Source organism: Mesoplodon mirus (assembly GCF_964341445.2).
Source record: "Mesoplodon mirus genome assembly, chromosome: 2".
In the NCBI taxonomy this organism is placed as follows: Eukaryota; Metazoa; Chordata; class Mammalia; order Artiodactyla; family Ziphiidae; genus Mesoplodon; species Mesoplodon mirus.
In genome coordinates this window covers 120734092-120758588 of record NC_138977.1, presented here as the reverse complement: position 1 = coordinate 120758588, position 24497 = coordinate 120734092, and the positions used below count along the sequence as shown (strand labels likewise).

The 24497-nt window shown below is 53.2% G+C and overlaps 2 protein-coding genes across 3 annotated transcripts in view; one reads left to right on the top strand and one right to left on the bottom strand.

Annotated features, from left to right (window-relative positions):
* Window positions 1-8411, top strand: part of COG2 (component of oligomeric golgi complex 2) — a 41719-nt gene extending 33308 nt beyond the window's left edge. For both annotated transcript variants that reach the window (XM_082630980.1, XM_082630979.1), the window contains 6 exons: window positions 1484-1681; window positions 2531-2603; window positions 2902-3044; window positions 4622-4761; window positions 5985-6168; window positions 7729-8411. In XM_082630980.1, the coding sequence (XP_082487106.1) occupies window positions 1484-1681; window positions 2531-2603; window positions 2902-3044; window positions 4622-4761; window positions 5985-6168; window positions 7729-7830 (840 nt within the window). In that variant the 3' untranslated portion in view covers window positions 7831-8411. The remainder of the gene's footprint in view (window positions 1-1483; window positions 1682-2530; window positions 2604-2901; window positions 3045-4621; window positions 4762-5984; window positions 6169-7728) is intronic.
* A 3284-nt stretch (window positions 8412-11695) lies between these two features.
* Window positions 11696-23983, bottom strand: AGT (angiotensinogen). The gene is made up of 5 exons (XM_082630993.1): window positions 23884-23983; window positions 18338-19195; window positions 14932-15199; window positions 13120-13264; window positions 11696-12456 (listed from the first exon to the last, which is right to left on the bottom strand). The coding sequence occupies exons 2-5, from the start codon at window positions 19164-19166 to the stop codon at window positions 12265-12267; spliced, it is 1434 nt and encodes a 477-aa protein (XP_082487119.1). The 5' UTR covers window positions 19167-19195; window positions 23884-23983; the 3' UTR covers window positions 11696-12264.
* Between the last annotated feature and the right edge of the window lie 514 nt (window positions 23984-24497).

The window sequence follows — 24497 nt, the reverse complement described above, 5'->3', positions numbered from 1 at the left end:
ACCCAATTCCGCTTCTGGGTTTCCTTTTCACTCGCGCGCGTGTGGCCTTGAGGGGCGTCTGCGGTCACGTGGTCAGTGCTTTGTCGTTTGGGAAAGCCCCTCACCGGCCACCTCATTTTTCCCTTCTGAAAACCAGGATCTTTACCTCCAGACTAAAACAGAAATGCTCATTTTAATGAAAATGATTTTTAAAATGTGTACTTTAGTATCTAGTCTTTGGAAGTGTAAAAACTCCAAGTGGTTGAGATTAAAAGGTAGTAAAATTAATTACCCTTCCCTCCATTTCAGAAGTAGTAGTTGGATGCATTAAGTGTCCGCATGCCTCTGATGGTTTATTAGATATTGTGCATAAAGCCACGGGAGTACTCGTGTGGTCCGCTGCTGAGCCCCCAGCCCCGGCAGGCCCTGCACCCGCGTCTCAGAGATGCCTGCTGCATAGACAGCTCAGTGACAGACGCACCCCCCGGCCACGGCAAGGTGATGAGTATAAAAGAGATGTGAGCGGAAGCTTAGGGAAGATGACATGAGGAAGGCCTCATCCATAGAGAGGAAAGCACTCTGTCAGCTGGAGCAGAGGGTCTCAGTGGAGAGAGCGCAGGCTTGCAAGACAGCGTCAGACCTGGGCTCTGCCACTCTCTACCTAATTTTGTGGTCTTAGGGAAATTGAGTCTCAGATTCTTCATCTGTAAAGTAGGAAAACAGCTTCTGTCTGTGCTTGTCGTGAGGAGTAGACAGAGATTTGACCAGCAAACTGATAACCAAGGGGCCTGGCAGACAGCGGTGCTCCACGGAAGTTCCTCTCCGCCTCTGCCTTTGCCTCTCTCTGTTCAGAGGGGTCTCAGGAGCCTACCCTGCTCCATGAAACCGTTCACGAAGACCGTGCAGTTCCTGGGACACGGTTGGGTGGGTACAGTTCTGTTAGGCCTGGGCCTGCTACGCCACGCCCAGGCAAGATGCTAGCCAGCAGTTCTTCTCACATCCAGAATATTCCATTCTTTTCTCGATCCCAGGGCACATCTCGTAGGTTTTTTTCCATTGTAGCAAAAATCCATTATGCAAAGAACACTTCTGTCATTTGTGTCATTTGAAGCATAATTGATGTTTAGATTTTGATTTTTTTACCCGTATGATGATGATACATTTATTAAGCAGATACCGTAAATTATTTACCTTAAGCAGTTAATTAATTTTTTAAAACCTATGATGTTCCAGAGCTTAATTTTCCTTTAGTTTAGGGGCCTGTTGTTTCATTTCTGCCTGTTACTTAAGTCAAGGAGGGGAAATGCACATGGGGTTGCAGTTTGTCCTGTTTCTCTATTTTCCACACCTGCCTGGGGAGAGGGTTGTGGTGTTTTCTCATGAGTAAACATTCACTGAATCCTTTGTAGACAGCTGGCATTTTGTGGTGAGTCATTGACCTGTATAAATGCTCATGTATCTTGCTGGTGGAAACACATTTAATCGTTGAAACCCTTTTGTTCAGCTTTTACTCAGGCCCATCTCTAATGAAAGTGCCAAGGATATGAAAAAGCCTTCGGTAACTGGCAGCAAAGATCCTTCCGTCGCCCAAGGAAATGGCGAAGACCGAGGAAGCGGCCCTTCCGAAACGAAGCCCGTGGTCCCCGTTTCCAGCACTCAGCTTGTTTACGTGGTCGCAGACCTGGACAGGCTTCAGGAGCAGGTGAGCCTGTGTCCCGGAGGACTTCTAAGTGCCGGCTTCAGTGTTTGCAACGGCGGTCCTCACGGGGCTTAGAACTGTGGGCCCAGGGCACCCCGAGAGCACGTCCGCTCACCTCCCTTCTGGGTGTTGCTCCCGTTTACCTGCCCGGTGTGTTCGCTCCCCCTTGCTTACCAGTGCCGCCTAGGATGTGCTAGCCCGGAGCCTCGGCTTCCCTTCCAGCAGTGACGCCACAGGCTAGCAGCACGCCAGGCACCGCTGTTTTTTGCATTAGCTCCGCTTACTCTGTGCAGGCATGACCTTAAGTGGGTTGGATTCTAATTATTTCTAATTCACCTACCCAGTATTTCAGGGTAATATGTAATCTTCAGCTATACTTTGAAAGTGCTGACACTTCTTCCTGTTTTCTCCACATAGATTCCATGTTCTTGCTTTTGCCATTAACAGAACTTTGTGGGATGAATGTGTTTAAGTGCTGTGATATGTAATTCTGCTTTTCTCAAGTTTGAATATTTTGTGGTGCTTGGACAAATATTGTATGTTTGGAGCAAAAACGTGTCTTTACCATGAGTTTTTTTGGTACTGAGGAGAGCTACAGAATAGAAAATGATTTCGCATATTTTCTGGGTCTGTTAATAGCCGTGAAAATGCTGTTTTCCATGTTGTTGGATTCTTTCATAGTGAAAGCATTAATTAGGAATTTTGTTTTCTTCTGATGAAAATCACTGGAAGTTCTAAGTTTAGTTTTATCGTTCATTAATAATATTCTAGAGTTTGTAGATGCATAAAGAATTGACTCTTCTTTTGATTTATAAAAAGTAACTGAATATATAAAATGCATATTTATTTCAGCTTCCAGAACTCTTGGAAACAATCAGGCCAAAACTTGAAGTGATTGGCTTTAAGAATTTTTCATCTATCTCAGGTAAAAATGAATCTTTAGATTCAGCAAATCTTTGAATAAGAAATAATTTACAATAGAATTTTAGAGACTGTAGGATAAATTTTAACTAACCATTTTCTTCTCTAGTTGTAAGTCCTTGGTTGTTTCTGTATTCTGTTGTGTTTATAACTTCCTTGAATGAGATATTTTGTTTAATTCTAATAACTTGATTTGATTTGGTTTGTTGTAGTACGCTCTCTAAATATGTTGACGGTATTTAAAATAGAATTCACCCCTGGGCCTGGACAGCGTGATTAAACACATGCTTCTGTCTCTGCAGCGGCCCTGGAGGACTCCCGGCTGTCTCTGTCTGCCTGTGTGCCTGCCTTGAGTGACAGAGTCACCCAGGACTTGAGTGAGTCTTGCTTCAGTCACCTGAAAAGTGCCCTGGAGGTTCCCAGGCTGTACCGAAGAACCAATAAGGTCAGTGCCCTCACTGAAAAGGATTTCGAGGTGGGGAAATATATATCAGGAAGGCCAGAGAGGGAGGAAGTGGTTAAGCGAGGGACAGAAATAGGTTCTCGGGGGGAGAATCCGTCTCATGGAGAGAAACCCTATTTGTGAGAAGGGGGCTCCTCAGTAGATGTGGCACAGACACAACTTAGGTAGTTGGACTTGCACAGCATGGACTTCTGGCCTTAAGGAAAAATCGTATTTTCAAAGAAGGCGTTTTAATAAAATATTTTTAAGTCCTACCCTTCTTTTGGTCTTCATATCTTATATTTGAAAATATTTGAATTTACCTTATTTCTTTTATATTGTCATTGGAAGTACCTGCTTTCTCCTGTCTTTTACTGGATAAGGTATAGAAAGCTGCATTAAAAAATATTAAAGGCATTTATAAGGTGAAAAATTAAGCTCGCACTGGTGTTCAAAGTCGAGTTCTGTGTCCTCACTTTGTAGAATGGGGATTGGGGGATTTGTTTTTACCAGCGTTTTAGTTTTCCCTCTTGAACTCCCATTTTCATGTGTTTATTTACGCTCATTTCATTCTTGTCAGTTCTCACTTATTTTCCCTATAGATTTTCTTTTCTCCCAGTTGGATAGTAGGATTTTAGGCCATTTACAACTGAAATTATTCTCAGGAACTGTGAGAATCTCCTGCAGCATTGTGTTCCTTTGGAATATCCCAGAGTTCCTACAGACACGCCTGGGCGGGGCCGCGTCTTTGTTGTGTGCCGAGCCTGCGTCCTGGTCTGCTGTCCGGGTTACTCTTCCCGCCCGGCCCGTGTTCTGGGTGCAGCAAGCGGCTGGGCTGAGTGCTGAGCTGAGACCCAGCTCACCTCCGCTGGGGCTGTTCTCCTTTTCCTTTTAAAATCTGGGACACGCAGCAGAATTCCCATTTCTAGTGAGAGTACCTTATCTCCCAATTTTCTGGTCTGAAGTGGGAGAGACCTATTTTATACTGCCAAATTCATTACTTTTCCTTTAGGAATCTAGCAACTTTTCCCTTTCTCTTCAACGGGGTGTTACATTTACCGAGCGCTTGCATCGTGGGTCAGACACCGTGCTAAAGACTTTATACCCTCATTAGTCCTACAGAGTGAGCACCCGTGTCCTTATTCACAGATGAAGAAACCAAAGCTAAGAAAAGTCAGACACCCTAGATCCTAACCTCTCAAATGGTGGTCTGTTGACCAGTAGCGGATGGTCGCTGGTGGGAGCTTGTTAGAAAGGTGCCATCTCAAAACTTGGCCCCGTTCCCCTGCCTGCAACACACACACCGAATCAGACCCGGAATTAACGGGGTGGCCAGGTGATCCGTTTGGATACCAAGTTAGGGAACCTGAGTCCAGTCGGCTCCGGGCATCATCCTCCCCGGCTGTCTCTCCACGGCTCCCTCTTGGTCTCCAGGGGTCTTTCTGTGGACAACGCTTGTGTGTGTCTCAAAACTGGTACCTGCGTAATGCCCTTTTGAACGAGAGGTTTGGGTAACTTACTCTATTTCTTCTTTTTTTTTTTTTTCTGTTCATCTTTAACCCCCACCAACGTTATTCCAGGAGGTGCCAACGACAGCCTCCTCTTACGTGGACAGTGCTCTGAAGCCGTTGTACCAGCTTCAGAGTGGGCACAAGGATAAGCTCAAAGAAGCCATAATTCAGCAGTGGTTAGAAGGCGCTCTCTCTGAGAGCACGCATAAGTAAGTAACTTAAAAACGGACTATTCTGGACTTTCTTAGCAAAGCCCTAAGTCAGAGATCACTGGGACCATCACAGGCTGCCTGTAGATAAGGTAGTAAGAACATCCAGTGCCCTCATTGCTGGACAAGGCAGGGTGCGGGCACTCAGTCCCTTCCCGACTGTGCTCGCTGCACCCCACCCAAGGCCCTGCCTGGCCTCTCCCAGCTCACACACCTTTCGGGGCCCAGGCACATTCCACAGCCCCCCCAGCACACTGCCTTGGACTGTCCTTAACGTCGCTTCATGCAGGAATGTTCTGTGAGTCCAGGCATGCTTTCTCCTTTCAGGTCCTTTCTCTTCAGCTCTGTCAGTCCATGATGGCTCCAGTCATGCCACATAATCGGCAGACTTGCGCTGGGGAGACCAGTGTAATCAAGGAAGCGGAAACACTCGTTGTGCAGTGTAATTACAACTGTTGAAGGATGGGTGTCAGAATCCTAAAACTAATGAGAATAGGGGAGGTGTTCAGTATCACTGTGGTCGAGCATCTCTTCATTTCCAATTCCCCCTACTTTTCCCCAAATCCAGCACTGAGTTATGTCAGAAAGTATATTATTTGATTTTATTGTTGGATTTTGTTTAATTATTAATTTTGCAGTACTGTTTTGTTTCTTTCGACCAGTTATGAGTTAAGCAGCATTTGTGAGTTAACTTAGAACATAACAATGAGTTATAATACTGTTTCTGTGGGGAAATGTATTCCAAATGCCAAATAACCAGCTTGTGAACAAAATTTTGAAATATAACTCATTTGTAATTTGGAAATTATATTGAAACTATTTAAAGGCAATTAGTTTTATTCAAAAGTTCGGAATTACTTTTTAAAAGATGAGCTGTTCCTAGAACTGATGGTAAATGAGTTTGTTCCTTGCATTTGGGGAATGAGCTGCAGCTGTTCACCCTCGATATGGAAAGACAGTTTGGCCCGTGGTTCTTGCTTAGTGTTCAAGACTGACATTTTAGACAGAATTCCTGTACATAGTTCTTATGTTCCGAGAGGATGCAGTGCTAGACAGTCAAGACCCTGTTTTTCTTTCAGTCTTGAGAAACAGTATTTACCATGGCTGGGTTTTTTTTTTACTGGAATTGAATTTTTATCTTAAAAATCCCCGTTTTGGTCCACAAAGCTCGTGGGCTTGTTTGGCGTTGTGTCTCTCATCAGTCTGTGTGTCTCATGCTCAAGGTACTATGAGACCGTGTCGGACGTCCTGAACTCCGTGAGAAAGATGGAGGAGAGCCTGAAGAGGCTGAAACAAGCCAGGAGGACCGCTCCCGCCACCCCCGCCGGGCCCAGTGGCGGCGGCATGAGTGACGATGACAAGATCAGGCTGCAGTTGGCCTTGGACGTCGCATATTTAGGAGAGCAGGTGACCCGAGCGCCACCGTCCTTCCAGGGGGCCTGACTCTACATTCCGAGGGCCCGGCAGCCAGTTGGTGGTGCGCCTGAGCCCAGAGATGCTGGGAGGGACCGGGACTCCATTCCCGGTGCTAGAAAAGAGGGCCAGGGCCCCAGACGCTTGAAGGAAGAGGACGGGCCCCTAGGGAACATGAGAAAGGAAAGACAGACTTTCTGAGGTCCAGGGAATTGACCTCCTCTTGGCTCGCTGGCATTCATGTTCCCGAAGCCGCTGGGTGTGAGCCCATGGGCAGAGATGGTGTCCTTTTGGTCCACTGCCTGGAACGTGCCTGATACGTCACGGGTGCCAGATGAGGGTCTTTTGAGATATTAGTTAGTTTGGCTTTAGAATAACTAGAGAAACATTAGGCCGTTGATTTCTCAGTGCGGTGCTTGAAAAATATCTCAGCACAGCTTCTTTGCTTCCCTGCCTGCGTTTTGTAGGTTTTCTGTAAAACACAGATGTTGATGTCACGGCGTGTGGGTGGACATTCACGTAGGTACCATCACGTAGGGGCAGGTGTGGATTCCGCACAGGGCCTTCCATCCTCACAGACTGTCAGAGCTTTGGGGTGTTCAGAAACTGGCTTTGTCAACTGCTTAGGTTTTCTGTAGCAGTAGATCCTCAAGGAAGACCTTTTTCCGAGAGAAAAAGAAGTGGGATCATAACATTCCCATCAGAAGATGCCTTGTTTTCTAGTCACTCTTTCATACAGTTCAGGGTCATCACTGAAAATCTAAATTTTTCCCCTTTCGGGTGAATTTAGAGATGATTCTGGCAGAAGTCCATTGCCTTGTTTCTTTATTTCTCAAGAGAAACTTAGAAGTCTTTTGACAGGCAGCAAAGTTGGTTATAGACACATGAAGGGCAAACAAGCAAAAGAGTTGTGGGCCGGGGAGGGAAAGAAAAGGCAGTCCTCAACCCCAGCCCCCAGACGAGCCACAGCGTGCCAGCAGAGACTCAATACTTGGTCTAGGTTTTTCCAGGTCCGCTTGTGCATGCGTGCGCGTGTAGCTCCTGATGGCTGTTGGGTTAAGGTGGGAAGGACGCTGCGTGCTGCGTCTCTGTCACTGAAATGATCCACAGCAGCTGCTGTGCAAAGCTGTTTGACTTCATCAGCTTCTAAGAAAAGGTTGTGGGTGACACACTAAGAAATGAAGGTCTCAGGCCAGTTGTTTTTTGAAAATGCTTCAGTTAAAAAATTACTTTATTACTTCTCTTAGTGTGAATTTTCTCTTCCAGTCCACAAAAGAGGCTCTTATCCTGGTGAGAGTCTGATTTAATGAACTGAGATAACTTAACACTGTCTTCTTAGAATGACCCCCTGAAATAAATTCTACAATAAGGAATTTTTTTTTTACTTCCTTTATTTTAAAGTAAGAAATATCCTACCAGTCATTAGAGAACTGCCTTTTTCTGGTTCCGCGGAGGGTGAGGTGAGGGTGGATGTTTTGTTTTCTTCTTTGTAAGGGTCTTCTCCACGTTCAGCTGACATCACAGTAACTTGATTCATCCCCGTGGCCTTTGCAGATCGAAAAGATAGGCCTGCGGACAAAGGACATAAGAAGCTTTCCAGCTCTTACAGAGCTTGTTGCCGTTGCGAAGGACCAGGCAACGGCAGAGCAGCCTTAAGCATCTTGGAAGAGCCCAGGGAAGAAGAAGTCGGGCCTCGCGCCTGCAGGGAAGAAAGCGGCTCTGTTCTCTCACAGCCTGCAGCCAAGAAGTGCTTGCACAGGGTCCCAGCAACACGCCAGGACAGCCTCCCACCGCAGCATATTTGGGTTTTCTTTCACCCAAAAGGAATACAAAAGCCTTTTTCCGTTGTATGGAAGATAGTTTTTAACTAAGACATTTGAAACTTTCTACTATAGTTTACAGAGCAAATTATTTTATTTTTATTGTAAATCTTAGCGTGGCAGAGCTGATTTCTAAAATATGATTGAAGGAAGTATATATATGAATATAAAAAGTCGTCTCCCTGATCCTGCAGTTAGAAGTGGCCGGCTGCAGAGGGGTGACCATACTGTGTGCAAACGCCCTTCTCCACGATGAAAGTAACTGCCCACTTGCTGACTTTCTAGAAGACGCAGTCCTGGTGGCTCCCACTCCCCCGTTAGGCGTTCAGGAGCAGTGCAGGTCACCCAGGCCTCTGTCAGGAGCAAGAACCAGCGGGGGCGGGGGTCGGTCTCCTAAATAAAAGAAGAGTCTGCAAAGCCTGTGTACCTCTAATGTGTGAATTCCGCACAAGTCAGATGCTCCTCCGCAGCCATGCCTCTGACGACACGTCCCCTCTTGGCACCTGCAGGGTCCTGTCCACCCAGAGCCTCCCTTCAGGCGCGTGGCAGTTCTGGTCCAGGGGAGGGTGACCCAACGCACCTTCCCAGCAACTGACGCCTTCATGTCAGGGAGGGAGAAGAGTTGGGAGTGCTGGAAAGAGGTACTGAAAGGGCGTGGCTGGTTCATCGGCTTGCAGGTTCACACGCACATGCGAGCGCCCGTGCCAGGCTGTGGCATGGGCCCCTTCAGCCCGACGACGATACGAGAGCAGATACGCCTCCTGCTCTGCCTTTGCGTTTCCTCATGGTTCAGTCTGTTCGAAGGTTAGCTCTGGGGGGGGAGAAGGGTGACCGGGAGTTAAGGGAGCAGACCTGGGAGGCATCAGCGGGGATTGGGCGGCAGAGCCAGAGCAGGAGGGGGTGAGGGGAGGGGAGCCCCCGGGAGGGCAGCGGGCGCAGCTGGGCAGCGCTCTGGCCTCCTCCGCTCCCCGCAGGGAGGGCCCCGCCCTTGGACGGATGGGCGTCCTAACTGCGCAACATTAGGAAGCTGGCCAGAGGCACAGGAGGGCGAGTGAGACTGCGGGAGGGACTGGCGCGAAGGGGCTGAGCCCGCTCGGCCGGGGGCGCCGGCACCCCCTTGTGCAGTGCTGGGCCCGTGGGCAGCAGGGGCTGGGGTGGGGAGAGCCGGCCCCGCGGCGCTGTCCCGGAGCTGCACGCACACCCGGGAGTTGAGGCGCGGCCTGCAGCTCGGTGTAAGGGGGTGCACTGCACGCGCTGCATCACTGCCTCCGCATCGCGCGGCCTCCCTCGGGGCCTCAGCAGCCTCGTGCACGCCTGACACAACCTGCCTCGGCAGCCACGTGGCCCGGTCTCAGTCAGCGATAGACCCAGGCGCTGTCCCCATCTCCCCGGCTGCTCTGCCTTTATCGGTTGTTTCAGGACATGGCGGACAGCGATACAGTTTATTAGCCCCTCCAACTCCAGCACTGTTTTTCCCAGTTTGCAGGTGAGGAAACAGAAATTAAGGAGTTGAGTCGGTAACAGGTTTGGGATCTGATGACATCCCTCGGGGGCCGTGAGGCACGTCCCCTGGCTGTCCTTGGGCCGGAGCTCGTACCCAGCTGGAATGTCAGATTGAAGGGACCTGTAGTTGTCAGATGATGACCTTGTCACTGGATAAGCACTTCACAACCCCAGGAAGACGCACGGTTGGCTGCAGAAATGTGTAAGAGAAACAAACCCCTACCATTAATCCGTTAATATTTTTGTGTCAAGTGATCCACAAGACGTCAGTTCTGAGTATCCTTGTAGCATCCTGAGCCAACTTCGCATTTGTAAAAGAGCTCCAGAGCAGCAAGTCCATTAGTGTACTGCCAGTTGCTTTTGGAAATAAGGCCAGAGCACAAACATCCTCTTCCTCTGGCTGCCGTGGTGGGGCTGCCCCAGGTCTATCCAGGCGACTTCAGCCCAAAGCTGGGCACCCAGCGGCCCTCACAAATATTTGTCAGATGCAAGAAGGCATGTGCTGGGGGGATTGTTTTGAAAGGCAGCTCTGAATCCAGTAGTCAGCACCTGTTTTGAAAATAAAAACCGTATTTCGCCTGAAGTTGTTTTAGGAATTACAGAAGACACCGTGATGGTTGTGGTTCTCATTTGCAGATGTGTCTGTCCCCTCGAGACCCTAACTCCAAGTGGTGGGTCCTGACAGGTGGTAGCCACGTTCCCATCTAGAAGCATGTGCTTGGAGGGGAGGTTTTGAGCATCGCTTAAAGCAGTGCTTCCTAAATTCTAGGTGATCCCCGGGCCTCCTGCAAAGATACAGATTCCGACTCAGGAGGTCTGGGCGGGGCCTGCGGGCCTGCCTTTCTCCTGGGCTACCAGGGCAGTGCTCCCCCGGACGATAGCGGAGGACCCTGACCTTCCTGTGCAGCTTCTCGGGGCTGTCCTCACTCCTTGCCCTGTGGCCCCGTGTCACATCTCCCTTCTCCTCCTCCAGTCTCTCTGTTCCTCCCTCTTACAAGGAGGCCTGTGACTGCACCCAGGGCCCACCCACATAATCCAGGATCACCATCTCGCCTGAAGACCTTTAATCACATCTGCAAAGCCCCCTTTGCCATCTAAGGTCACATTCAGAGGTTCTAGGGATTGGGACCTGGGTGTCTTTGGGTGCCATTACTTAGCCTGCCACAGTTGCGCACAGATAGGCACCCCCCTTCCTGCCGTACTTTTGTGGAGCAGGACTTCCAGACAGGGAGGTCGTGACCTTTGTGTGGACTGAGGGCCACTGACGTATTGGTGGTTATTGTTCAGTTATTCATTCAGGTGTTTCCCATTTTACAAATAAAGGCAGGGAGGCCCAGAGAGGCAAAGTAGCTGGATCTGGGGCACACAGCAGTTCGTAAGTGTTGGAGCTGGGCTTCCTGCCCCGCCACCCATCTCTGGAACGCCTCTCATGTGCCCGGTGCAGCAGACTGGACGGCTGGGAAGGACAGTGGTCTCCCCTGACATCGAAATTAGGGAGAGGTGTTTAGACTACAGAGGGGGGCTTGGGCGTGTGGGGAGAGAAGCTGAGCTGCTGTCCCCTGCTGGCCTCGGTGGTCTGAGGAGCAGACGCCCACCCCGTCGCCACAGTTCTGTCTGGAAGAGCCGGGCCCTTAGAGCGGCTGCAGGGGCCCAGTCTGGGGTGGGCGGGGCAGCTCCTACAAGCAGAGCAAAGATGCTGCCCACTCCCAGCCCTCAAACCTCCGGCTCCCTCCCCTGCTCCTTGGCCCTTATGGATAGTGGCCACGCTTCAAGACAGCTTAGTCCTTTCAGTGTTCATGGAAGGCAGGGACCAAAGGTGCTCTGCGTGCATTTCACAGATCGGGGCGAGCAGCATGGGCCAGCCTGCGAGGGCCCACCTCCCTCTCGGGCTCTGCCTGAGATTTAGAAAGTTGGGGGACAGCCAGGCACTCAGCAGACAGAGAGGGCTGTGCCCACGTTCATGGGTGAAGATTTCTCTCTCCATCTTCCAACCCCAGGCACTGTGTGAGCAGCAATCCTGGGAGGTGTCCAGGAGGACGAGCGCTGGCTGTCCGCCGCCCAGTGCTTCCCGGCAGCCTCTGCGCAGCTGGTCAGCATCACCTGGAACTTGTCCAGATGAGGCTGAGGACAGCCTGTGCTTTCCATGAAAGCCCCATCCAGACACGGCTCCAAAGCCTAAAAGGCCCTTTTGTCCGTACAGCCTGTCAGCTACCTTGCACACATTTGTCCTGCTGCTGCCGAGTGAAAGAGTTTTTCATTTTTGCTTATTGTTGAAAGACATTTATTAATAACGGAGGGATAGTCAGCCATGGGATTACAGTCTAACGTACATTCAGACGCTTGTGGGTTTTTTTGTAATGTGTTTTTCAAAAACCGCAAGTATTAGGGGAAAGAAAAACAGAAACCCAGAGAAAGGAACGCATCGTGAACCACTTGCAGGTCATCGTCACACTCAATAAGCCAAAGGTGAGCCTGGGGCAATGAGAAAGGGATGTTTTAATTTTAGAGCCCGATTTCTGTCCTCGATGAAAAAGGAAACTATTTTCGGTTTCAGAAACAAGCTGGTGTATTCAAGCTCTTTCAGGAGCAGTGGCCTGTACCGAACACGGGCTCATGGCCCTGCATCCCCCCAGCCACCCGAGAAGGATGCTCATGGGACACAGCGCGCATTTCCCAGGAGGAGCGGCCGCTCTCGGCCCCAGGTGGACCCCGTGGAAGAGAACGGGGACGGGTGGTGACACCGGCGGTGATACACGGGCGGCAGGCCTCACGCGGCGCTCAGCGGGTTGGACACGCGGCCCAGGAAGTGCAGGGCGGCCGAGTCTCGCTCCAAGACGGCCAACAGGAATGGGCTGTTCAGGGTCACCTCCAAGACCTCGGGCCCAGCCGGCTGTGGTGCGGACTCCACGGGCTGCTCTCCCTCGTCTGCTTTTAGCTCAAAGAGAACGCTGTGCAGCACCTGCAAAGCAGCGAGCCAGGGGGTCGCTCCTGAAGGCCCGGGCCTGGGGGAGGACCACTCTCCAGCCTGCCCGCCCGCCCTCGGCCCGACTCACGCAATGTGACGGTTCCTCCCCGAAGTGTCCCCCAAACCCGCCCATTTCCACCTTCCCCTGCTGTCCCTGGCAGGTGCTTCTCTCTGCGAACTCGGCACAGAGGGCTCGGGGCCCAGGACTGTGAGTCACCTGGCCTCCCCTCCCTCCCAGCGTGCAGGCATTTCTCGGTTGCGGGCGTCCGTCACCCCCTGTGCCCCTGGACCGTCCGTCTACTGCTAAGTGCATCCCTGAAGCCAGGAGCCGTGTGGCAGGGCCGGCAGCCGGCCTAGAGGCACTGCTCCCCGGGTCCTGGTCCCAACCCTGCTGTAGGATCTGAGGAGGACCCGAGGCTGGGCAGGCGGGGCAGAGCCCAGAACATGTGGGGAGAGGTTGGCCGTTCTCCAGCTGTCCCTGGCAAGCCTCAGAGAGCTCTGGTCACTTCTCTGCCACCCTGGGCCCCCAGCTGCCCGGCCACGCCCTCCTCTCTCTCCACCTGCCCCTGGGCTGCCTCTGTGTCCCTCCCACCCGTGCCTCCCGACTCCAGGAACACACACAGCCCACGTCAGGCACGGACGCCGGTGGCACGGTACCTTTCCAACTCTGAGGTTGGCATCGCTGATTTTGCCCAGGTTCGCCTCGGCGCCCAGCAGGGCGGGCAGCTTGGTCTGGGCAAGCAGGTCCTGCAGGTCATAGGACCCTTTCAGTGTCAGCTGGGGCACTGTCAGGCGGATGGCCCTGGGGAGATGACACACGGTTACCAAGCTCCTGCTGTGAAGCCCCAGGCCACACTGGACTCACGGAAGACCCTGGGAAGCCAGGTGGCATGTGTCCCCGAAGGAGGGGGCATTTGCCAGCCTCACCCATCTAGGGTGTCTCGGGAAAATTTTCAGCAACAAATACAATTAAAAAAACCTTCATTTTCTTTGAAATTCTGTAGGAGGTATGTGCAGTATTTAACAACAGTGCTCTCTGGGGGTTGATGTGAATAGTTGTCTATTCTTTTTTCTACTCCTTTTTTAGGTTGGCTGCATTGAAAGCGTACTCGTTGGTTAATTTTAAAACGCTGTCCTCTAAAGTAACGCGTTGTTTCTTACTGACTACCTTTCAGTGGTGAGCTCCCCGTGGGAGGGGGAGAAGGCACCATGTCAGCCTCTGTGCCGGGCATGTCACTTATGTCAAGTCAGTTCACCTCCATGTACTACCTCTGCCTTCCTTGGGCAACCCTGAGAGCCCGTAGATGTTTCCAGCGATGCACCAAACCCTTACAGGGTTGACAGTACACCCATGTCCAGAGCAGCACTATTCACAACAGCCAAAAGGTGGAAGTGACCCAGGTGTACATCAACGGATGGATGGATAAACAGACTGTGGCAGATGCCACAATGGAATACTATGCAGCTTCAAAGAAGGACATTCTGACCCATGATACAACGTGCGTGAGGCTTGAGGACATTATGCTTAGTGAAATAAGCCCAACACAAAAGGACAAATACTATATGATACCACTTATAGGAGGGACACAGAGGAGTCGAATTCAGAGAGACAAAGTAGAAGGGTGGTCGCCAGGGTCTGCAGGGAGGGGAAGTGAGTTGTTAGTGATTAATGGGGACAGAGCTTCAGTTTGGGAAGATGAAAAGTTTCTGGAGAGGGATGGTTGGTAGCACAAAAATCTGAAGGTATTGATGCCACAGAGATATACACTAAAAAATGGCTCGGGTGGTAAATTCTATGTTATGTGTTTACCATAATTTTTAAAAAATGACTTAAAAAGAGTTGCCCTCAGGAGGCCCTCTGTGCCCCTTGGCGCCTGTCTCAGAACAGAGTTCTGGACCCGCTGCTCTGGGCCTGATACGTAAGCAAGTCTGATGCCCCAGTGGAGGGGAATTACTTTATTCCCGTCGCAGTAGGGAAGAGGAACAGATGGCCCAGGCAGCAAACTAGGGGAGTCCTGGAGTCAAGAGTAGCACCCCGAGAAAGCCCGCCTACTCCCAAGGCTCTTGAAGGGGTCCCAGTGCTCCTGGAAAGTCAGTCCCCAGGAAGCTGTTGGAATGCAGCGGATCACACACAGCAGAGGTCCCCTCTCAGAGGGCATATTGACCGTGGGCCTCCCAAGCCTGTGGGTAAATGGAAGCATGGGGAAAAGCGGGCCTCCTCCTCCCCTACCTCTCCTGCACCCAGAGAAAGAAGAGAAATCAAGAGCTGGGTCCACGGATGGAGGGAGCACTGGCAGGTGGAGGGTGCTCAGGCACCATCGCCACCCTACCCGCTGGGTACCCAGGGCTCGGCCCACACTGCACCCGTGCCCACCTGTGCCCCCCACTGCCCCGGGCAGAGCCGTCCATGCAGCTCCCCACTCCAGGGGTGCAGCCCAGGAGGGTCCAAGCAGTTTCCCGGAGCCGTACCGGGGAGAGAGATTCTTCATCCAGGTCAGGAAGCTGTGCTGGAAGGTGAGGGCCTCCACCTGCCGCAGGTCGGGAGCACGGTGCGGCTGGATGAGCAGCAGGCAGGCATTGGCGCTGAGGGGCACACGGGTCACGGAGAGGTGGTTCTGGGTGTCGCTCCAGTAGTGGAAGGTGCCGGTGCCCAAGAGCATAGGGACCGACACTGAGGTGGTGTTGTCCACCCAGAACTCCTGGAGCCCCGGCAGCAGGGAGAACCCCTTCATCTTTCCTGGGGACCCAGCAGGAGACAGGAAGGGAAGAGTCGGGAGAGGGAAGTCGGGAGGCAGGGCTGGGCCGCAAACCCCCTCTCCTCCCCCTCCCCTCCCTCCTCCTCCCCTCCCCCTCCCCTCCCCTCCCCCTCCCCCTCCCCGCCAAAGCCTCGCCCCTGCCCCAGCTCCAGGCTGCTCTGTACTTTCCTGGCCCCCGAAGTTCACCAGCCCCAGGACCCCCGACCATCAATTCTTCCTCCTGCAAAATCCACCAACTGCCAATGTTGAAGGCGTAGTCCACACCAGGCCCCAACCTGAGGCCCACAAAGGAAACCAGCTCGAGGATCCTACCACGCTAATAACCAGGTAAACTCAGACCCAGAGCTCTCCTGGCCCCAAGCCTGGGCTCTGCCATGCTCACTTTAAAAAACAAACAACAAACCAGAAGAACCACTTTATTTCTTAGAGCCGTTTTAAGTTCACGGCAAAATTACGAGAAAAGTGCAGGTCTTCACCATATGTCCGCTACTGCCCCCTCCCCAGCACACAGCCCCCCTACGACCAGCATCCCCGCTAGACGGTACGTTGGGTAACACTGAGGAACCGACGTGGCCACATCATCGTCACCCAGAGTTCCAGAGTTCACACAGTTCACGCCTGGTGCTGGACGTTTTACAGGTTTGGACAAACACTCAATGACGTGTCCACCGTTACACTAGCGTACGGAATCGTTTCACGTTTCTCGGTACTGCTTGCTGCTAGGGACAGACAGACAATCCGGTGACCAGTGGATGTGAGCGGAAGTGCTACGTGCTACCTCTGTGCTGCGCCCTGAGGGGGGCGAGCCCTCCCTGTCCCCTGCCACCCCCAGGGGCGGGCTGTGGCATGGGGGTTGCGGAGCTGAGCTGCCAGCCGGCTCAGCTGTTATTGAGCAGCTTGCTGAAGGCGCTGGCACCTGGGGGCGCACCAGCATATCCCTCCCTCTGCGGTCATCCCAGTCCCCTTGAACAGCCCAGTGTGTGGTTGTTCCTGGGAGAACAGGTGAGGTTGAGAGATGAGCCCATCGCAGAGTGGCCCCGGGGCACCTGGCACTTGGAGATCTGAGCAGAGGCGACTTAAATGAGTCAGGGGTCCCTTTTTATTGAGCCCGAGGTCTCCAAGGAGAGAGGGGGGAGGGAGCTGGGGGCAGGAGCCTGGGTCTTGTGAGGAGGGAGTGGCCAGGGCACCCAGCCTCTGCCCTATCCTCCACCCTCGGAGCCCTGTGTCTACAGACAAGCTCGGCTTCCGGGAGGGCTGCTCAGGAGGAGCTGCAGTGTCCGTCCTCTGGCTCCCCAGGGGACCTCCACGCCGGCCCACAGACCTGGCAGGAGGCTTGCTAGTGTATAGGGAGAGAAGGACTAAATTTTCCCCCCGGCAAACTAAGAGGGAAAGAAGGATGCTGCCTCCAAAAAGGATACGGAAGTCTGACACGAAGGTGGCTGCCCGCTGCCCTCTGCGCCACTGAGACCAGAGCACCCTGTCCTCATCCAGAGATTCAGGACGTCTCGCCAGGTTAGGAAAGCTGGTGTGGCCCTTTCTGGCGCCACTGGCTCTCTGCCTCTGCCTTTTGGGGGGCAGGCCTTTCGCACTGAGCTCTCCTTCCAGGCTCCTCTTAGGGACAGCGGGCCGAGCTCACAGGCCCCCTCCACCCTCCTTGGGGTGCAGCCACCCCTGGCTGCATGGCCCCTGCCTGGACTCTGCTCCTGGGACCTGTCAGCGCGGGGACCTGAGCCCTCCTGGGGTTAGCACCTTCCCCCTGCTCCCAAAGGCAGGCTGGAGGCCTTTTCTTTGCAGATTTTCAGCCTTCCAGGATATTGTCAGAGTAAGGAAAGGACCACACTCTGTTCAGCCTTCCCCTGTCCCCACGGCCCTGCCCTCCGACCACCTGCTTCCTTGTCTCTCGGCTCTGCTAGGTTGTGCGTCCTGATAGCACCTCACGCGCAGCCCTCCTCAGCCCACCGCTCCGTTCACAGAGCTGAGACCTCAGGGCCTGCTCCCAGGAGAGTTTGCTGGGCGATTGCATAACCTTCCAACCATTTTCCCGGCCTCCAGTCCCCGCAGTGCAGGCCAGGGATGACCTCTGAGCAGAAAGTCTGCCACTCAGCTCCCAGACACCCACAGCTCCAAACTCCCAGCATCACATCCAAAGTCTCAAACCTGGCCCTGACCCATCATTGTGGCCTTGCCTAACACTGGTCCCATTCTCTCCTTCTGAGCTCGGGCCAAACAAAGCCGCTCCTGTTCTGGTTCCTTGCCCTGACCGGCAGCCTTGTGCCACTTCCCAGGCCTTCCTTCTGTCCTCTCCCAGGTGACGCCCCTTGCCGAGTGCGCTGAGCCCTGGGCCACCTTCCCAGAGCACCTTACCTGCAGCTCTGGGGCTGAGGCACTGGCCCGCGGGATCCAGCTTTCTGGTAAACCACAGTCAGCAAGTTGAGGGCGGGGCCTGTGCAGCCTCCCTGCTTGTCCCCTCTGAGGCGCCAGCTCAGAGTCTTACAAGTACTACATCCTCAACGATTGTTTTTGAATGAATGAACAACCTGTGTCTTAGGGATTTTTTTTGATAATAACCTCTCCCAATATGAAAGTGATGTAAGCAAACTGGTTATTTTTACATGGGACAGTGACCTTCTCAAGGACGAGAACCCTTGAGCTTCTCAAGAGACAGGAACCCATCCCTTCTGAGCATGGAGCTGGGCCACAGGGCCACGAGACGTGAGTTTAGAACCCGGCACCCCCGCTTGTGGCTCTACCATCGGGAGCGGTCCCTTTGTTTCTGTGAGTCTGTTTCCTCACTGGTAAACAAAGGCAAATCACACCTCTCACCGCATCACGAGGGGATTCAGTGATGAAAGTAAAAGGATGCAGTGCAGTAGCTGCACATAGGAGGGCAGCAGCAGGGGAGGCAGATGCTCGGCCAGTGCCATCCAAGGAGCCCAGTGGGGCAGCCACTTCGTCCTCCGTGAGGGTGGCCCCAGGTACTTCTCCGTATCTACCACCCTGCCCCTCTCCAGGCCCAGCCCTGCTCAGCTGAACTGAGACATCGGACATTAAGTCCATACAAAGAACTGCCACCCTCCTGCACTGGCCGAGGGCAGAGCCCCCCCGAGGGCTGGCCTTACCTTGGAAGTGGACGTAAGCGTTGAAGAGCAGGGTACTGTCTGGGCTGACCGCTGTCAGGGGCCTGCCCATCTCCCACCCCGTCACAGCCTGCATGAACCTGTTGATCTTCTCAGCAGCGAGATCTGGGTCCATGGACAAGTCTAGCGAGCGGGAGAGGGTGACAGGGGTGATGGAAGATAGGCCCTGCACGAATGGCTGCTTCAGGCGCAGGCCAGGGGCCGTGAACAGCCCGACCACCGTGGACAGGAGCAGTCTGGCCCGGCTGCCGGCCCCACCCTGGGCCACCAGGAGGCCCTGGATGGTCTGCAGGGCGGATAGGACCTTGTGACCATCCAGCCGGGAGGTGCAGCCCTGATCCTCCCCTGGGACACCCAGGAACGCCTGTAGTCTGCTGGCCGTGGGGTCCAAGGCCCCCAGGTAGAAAGAGGTCAGGGTGCCAAAGAGAGCCACCGGGGAGAGTACAGCCCCGCTGGCCGCGGTCCGTGTCTCGCTCAGCATCTTGTACATGTGGAAGCCCATGAAGTTGAGCAACATCCCCACCTTCACGGCCCGCAGCCGGTCTTCGGCCTCCAGCTTCTGGGTGGCTTGAACCAGCTGTTCCCGCAGGGCCTGCTCGTCCACGGCGGACGACTTGGCCTGAATCGGGACAGGTGTGAAGGTCAGGTCTGGGGGTGACTCCACCCTGGGTTTCTCCAGCTGGTCACAGCTGCTCTTGCTGTAAACAAGGAGGTGGAAGGGGTGTATATACACCCGGTCTGCAGTGGCCAGGCGAGCCCAGGCCAAGAGGCAAAGGACGGAGGCCCCCAGGCTCAGGCCAGCAGGAGCCATCTCTGACGGGGTGCTCACTTCTGCGGACCCTGAAATATTTTGTGAAGGGTAAAAGAGGATTATTGAATGCCCTCTAGCAATATTCCCTACAACCAGTCAGCACAGGAGAAATCCATCCATGTCTTACAAATGTCAGAGAGGAAGTGGTTCAAAGCTCTGTGGAAAATATCTATGTATATGATCCAGGTGCAAACTGCACTGTCATGGGCTGAGTTGTGCTTTCGTGGGGTTTTATTTTGGGGTTGGGTTTGGGTTTTGTTTTGTTTAAAGTTTAGAGTGGTGAGGATGCCTGAATATGAAGACATTTGTAGATTTTAAAGAAAAAATATGAAATGGTTCATTAAGTCAAGTAAAAAATGTAAACAAATGTTTTCACAAAATATCGCAAGCATTTTTCTTCAAGAATGTGAGTAGCTTATATTATTTTTACCTTGTGCTAATTAGTGATATGATGCTTTAGTCAATAATTACATGTTTAACAGAAGAGTAATATGGAAACATTTTAACTTATTTTGAAAGGAACACTTTGAGTAAAAAAGTATCATGATATTTATGCAAAAATTTAAAAATTCAAATGTTGAAGTTGATGGGAGAAATGTTTACATACTGAGATATGGGGAAGTCATTCTGGCTTATCCAAAATGGAGCTGGGTGGCCACTGCAGATGTGGTTTCAGACATGTTCCTGCATCACTGAGAACTTGAATTTTCTGAACTCTATCAGACTCAAGGACACCACCAGCCATTCTCAAAATAATATCAGCTAGCAGCTGCCAGCTGCAACCTTATGGTCTCAAGGTCTCCCCTTGTAACTTTGCAACCTTTTTGGACCCCAACCAACCCTTGCTAAACAAACACCCTTACTTCTTGCCAGTTCCAATCCTAATTCTTGACAAACAGCTTATGTAATTTTGCAGTTTTTGCCTTTACAAGCCTCCTCTATTTTGTTGCCTGGTAGAACCCAATTCAAGTGCTTCCTGTATCCATGTCTCCCTGCTATAGTCCTCCGTTTGGCTCAAATCAAAGAGTTTTCTATTCCTAATATAGATTGTTTATTGATTATTTTCGTCAACAAAGTCCTGACCCCCAGTGCCTCAAAGTGTGACTATATTTAGGGACTTCCCTGGTGGTCCAGTGGTTAAGAATCCGACTCTCAGTGCAGGGGACGCAGGTTCGATCCCTGGTCGGGGAAGTAAGATCCCACGCGCTGTGAGGCAACTAAGCCCACGCGCCATGACTAGCGAGAAGCCCACTCGCAGCAACGAAAGATCCCATGTGCTGCAACTCAGACCCGACGCGGCCAAAACAAAAAAATAAAAATAAATAAATATTAAAAAAATTTTTTAAGTGACTATATTTGGAGACAGAGTCTTTAAAGAGGTAGTGTAGGTTAAATGAGGCCATCAGGGTGGCCCTAATCCAATCTGACTGGTGTCCTTATACGAAGAGGAGATTAAAACACAGACAGAGGGAGGGCCGCTCAAAAATACAAGGAGAAGACGGCCAGGAGACCGACCGCCTGCAGGCCAAGGAGAGAGGCCTCAGAAGAAGCCACCCTTGCCAACACCTTGATCTTGGACTTCCAGCCTCCAGAATCATGAGAAAATAGATTTCCATTGTTTAAGACCCCAGCGTGTGGTACTTGTGGCAGCCCACGGCGCTAATATGCCCACATGGTTATGGCTATCAGTTTTCCCCAGAGAACAAAACGTGGGGCAGACAGCAGGCCTTTGTGGGCCTCCAAGCCCCAGGGTAGGTGGTAAACCAGCTTGGAGTACAAGACTAACACACACAGAGGTTTTTCCTGTGTTATAAGTCAGCCTGGCAAGAACAATCCAGCTGTGTAGTATCCTCTGGGGAATGTTCCCCTCGTTTCCCAGGTATGGTGTATAATCCAAGAATGGAGACCTCATATTTATTCGGTATGGGGCAGTTCACAAAAGCCCTTTCCCATAGATCATCCTATCTAACCGTTACACGATCGCGTAAGGAAGGAATTGTTTCCCTCCTTTGCAGACACACAAAGGGGAGTTCTAAGGTGTGGAGAAATGTTCCCAAGGTCATACAGCAAGGATGTAACAGACCACCGATTCCAACCTACTTTACTCTCCCCCGGTGCTCAAGGGACTCACCCAGGAAGCCTTAGAAACTGTGAAAACCTGGGCCTCACCCCCAGAGATGCTAGCTAAGTGGCCCTGGGGAGGGGTCTGGGAAGGGGATTTTAGTCTCCCAGTGGTCTCAACATGCAGCTGGGACTGAGCACCGTGGGCTCAGCCCGGGGAAGCCCAGGCATCCCTCACCTGCGTCCAGCCCACACCAGCTCCCTCTTCCCTGCCAGTGGAATCACTGAGGAGTTCTGTCACCCTGCCAAGCCCCACCCACCAACAGCCGGATCTCACTCATCTGTGTCGCGTTCTCCCAGGCGACACGGATGTGCCGCAATGGTTTAGAACCTCTCCCTAGACACGGGTCACCCTGGGCGGGCGGGACAGTCTCCAGCACCCTTCTGGCTCAAGAGCCATGCGATTCTGCCCCAGTCTCACCTCTGGCCAAGAGCACGGGAGTGGGCCGAAGCCCTGGGACAGGAGGCCCCTGGGCCAGCTCTGCTCGTTTATTCTGTGATGGTTCTCACGGAGAGGACAAATGCTGCCTGGACGGCTTCATTCAGTTCTAGCCATTTTTACATGACACCTCCCTCGTGGTTCTGAAGGGGTGTGTGCTGTGCTAGCAGGCTACTGCTCAGCCTTCCCCTCCCTCCCTGCTGCCCTCCCAGAGCTGGCCTGGGCCTCCTTGGAGCTGTGGGACGTGACCACCGCCTCCAGGTCACCTTGAGGCCTGGACGGTTCCTGCAAACCCATGCCCGGCCGGCCAGCGTGCATTCCTGCCCCAGGCGTGCTGACTGCACCTGCTCTCGGCATCCAGCCCCCACGCACTGTGTGCTCGCCCTGCTCTAGGCGCCGAGTTGCCAAGGGAACTTTGACCTCTGGTCTCAGCCCCTGCCTCCCCTCCTTCCAAGGCATTTGACACAACCCACTGTTCTCACGAGGAACCACATGACACGGAAACAAGGGACAGAAGATTCTCCCCTCTTCATAGGCCTTCCTGTTAAGCGGGTCCAAGTTGCCAGCTGACGTCTCGTGTAAAAGGATATAAAAGGCCACAGTAAGTCAAGTCGTCGGGGAAACCGCTGGGGCCCGAGCGTGGAGCACTCCTTCAGTGACAGGCCTGAGGGTCCCGGGTGGGGGCCAGGCAGGTAATCGCAGCCCCATGCTGGCTTCCTGGAGGCACAGCACCGTTTCAGGTGATTTCCGAGGCTGCTTCTGGCTCTCACTGTGGTCCGTGGCTGCAGCCCTGGTTCTAAGTCCGCACCCGGCCGGCCTGGCCTGACGCCCTCTCCTTGGGTTCCATTCTCTTCCACCCACCCGTCCTTGGCCTCCCCCTTCACCAGCCCCTCCTCCTAGGCTTTTCTACTTCTCAGGGCCCCATGTGTAAGGATAATCGTGAGGACGGCAGCTAAGGCGTATATAAGGAGCATCGCTGTTCTAGCGATTTCAAGGATCAAGTCCTCCAACCCTCACAGCAGCCCTACCTTCCTGCCCACGCCTCGCCGCTGCCAGATTTCATGCTGCGACTGGCCCCGACATGCCTGGCACTCTGAACTCACCCCCCCCCTGCCCTCCTTTCCCTTCCCCAAGGCACTGGTCACCTACAACACTCTGTATCACTGTTTTTCTTTTATTTCTTCTGTTTAGCGTGTACTGCCACACTAAACAATGGATGCAAATCCCACAAGAGTGAGGTTCTTGCTCTGTTTTGTTCACTGATGTGTCCCACATTCCCCAAAATGTGCCAACAAGTACTCAACAAGTAGTGACTAAATGAATGGGTTAGTGCTGTTTTGCAGAGGAACAGAGAGGTTCAGAGACTTGCTCAAGGTCACGCAGCCAGTAAGAGACAGATCTAGTATTCAAACCCAGAGCCCCTGACTCCACAGCCCACACTCTTAAGCACTAATCTATACTACTCATGAGTCAAAATAATAAGACCGTGTCTTTTTCGTTTATTCTAAAGTTTATGAAGCACTTTCAGGTGGTATTAGCGCTTTAATTTATAGCACAGTCCCTGAGCAAGGGAGGCCAGGTGTTGCCATTGGTTCCATTTTATAGATGAGCAAACCAAGGCTCAGGGAGCCTGGGACCAGAGCCAGCACTGCCTCAACAGAGCTGCAGGAGACGAGGCCACTGCTCCCCTGAGCCCTGTGCGGACGCAGCCCCGGGCTCACTGAGCCTGCTCCAGTGCCTGCACAAGCCTTGCTGCCCCTCTGGCCAGAAGAGGACCCAGTGGACTGTTGACCCCAGTGAGTCTTCTCCCAGGCCAGCCCCGCAGGACCCAGCCCTGCTCAGAGGGTGCGGAGGACTCGGCCATCCTGCCTGTCGCTGAGGGGAGCAGGTCCCCTGGTGAGACCCAGGGTAGGCTCAGAGGAAGGACAGCCCAGGCCTGGGGGAAGAGACAGCCTCAGCGCCTTCAGTGCTAATGTCTGCCGCAGCCCAGGTCACCACTGGCCCCTGGCGCCTGCGTCCTGGGTGCTGTTTAGCCGTGGCCTTCCAGCAGCTCTTCCCCTGCCCCCAACAGAGCCCCCAGCTTTCTTCCCACAGCGGACAAGCCCCCCACAGGGAGAGAGCTGGGGAGGGGTAGGTGTGGAGAAGGCTCCCGCTTACCTTCTGCTCTCGTCCCCAAGACGGGGGTGGCCTCTTCCTCTGGCTGGGCCACTGAGGCCCTATTTATGTCTGAAGGGTGGGGACCGTGCTGTTCCCAGGCCGCCCTGTGCTCAGGCTCGGGGGAGGGGTTGCATCACGGCGCCGGGCCATGGGGGTGGGAGCCTCAGGCAGCTGCCCGCCTAGAGGGACAGACGCCAGGCCAGGCAACTCTTATGCTGGGCCTCCATCCAGGAAGCCAGGGAGATCGATGCACGCTGTTGCCTCTGACAGACTGAGCCGGTACATGGTCGAGTTACACATTTACTGAAGTTCTCCCAAGCAGAGGCTGTTGCGGAGTGTCCCGTGTGGTGGTGTGATGCGTCTCGGCCCCCAGATGTGCTGGCCTGAGGCCAGACCCCCAAGCCTTGGGCTGGAGTCCCCTTGGGGTGTGCTTCTTAGAGGCCCCAAGAATGTGCGGGTTCATGGGCACAGCGGGAAGGGGAAAGGCCCGCTCAGGTGGCCTGGGGGTGGCCTGACCCAACGGCCTTGAGCGGCCCAGCTGTTGTCCAAATAGCCACTGGGCGCCCACTCCACGCGAGGACCTCTGACAGGCGTGGGCAGCAACACACAACCAA

Coding starts and splice junctions, on each gene's coding strand:
- AGT (XM_082630993.1), bottom strand. CDS start 19,166: ATGGCTCCTGCTGGCCTGAGCCTGGGGGCCTCCGTCCTTTGCCTCTTG. Junction 13,265..14,931: donor ATGAAGAATCTCTCTCCCCG/GTACGGCTCCGG, acceptor TCATCTCCCCAG/GGCCATCCGCCTGACAGTGC. Junction 12,457..13,119: donor CCAACCTCAGAGTTGGAAAG/GTACCGTGCCAC, acceptor GCTGCTTTGCAG/GTGCTGCACAGCGTTCTCTT.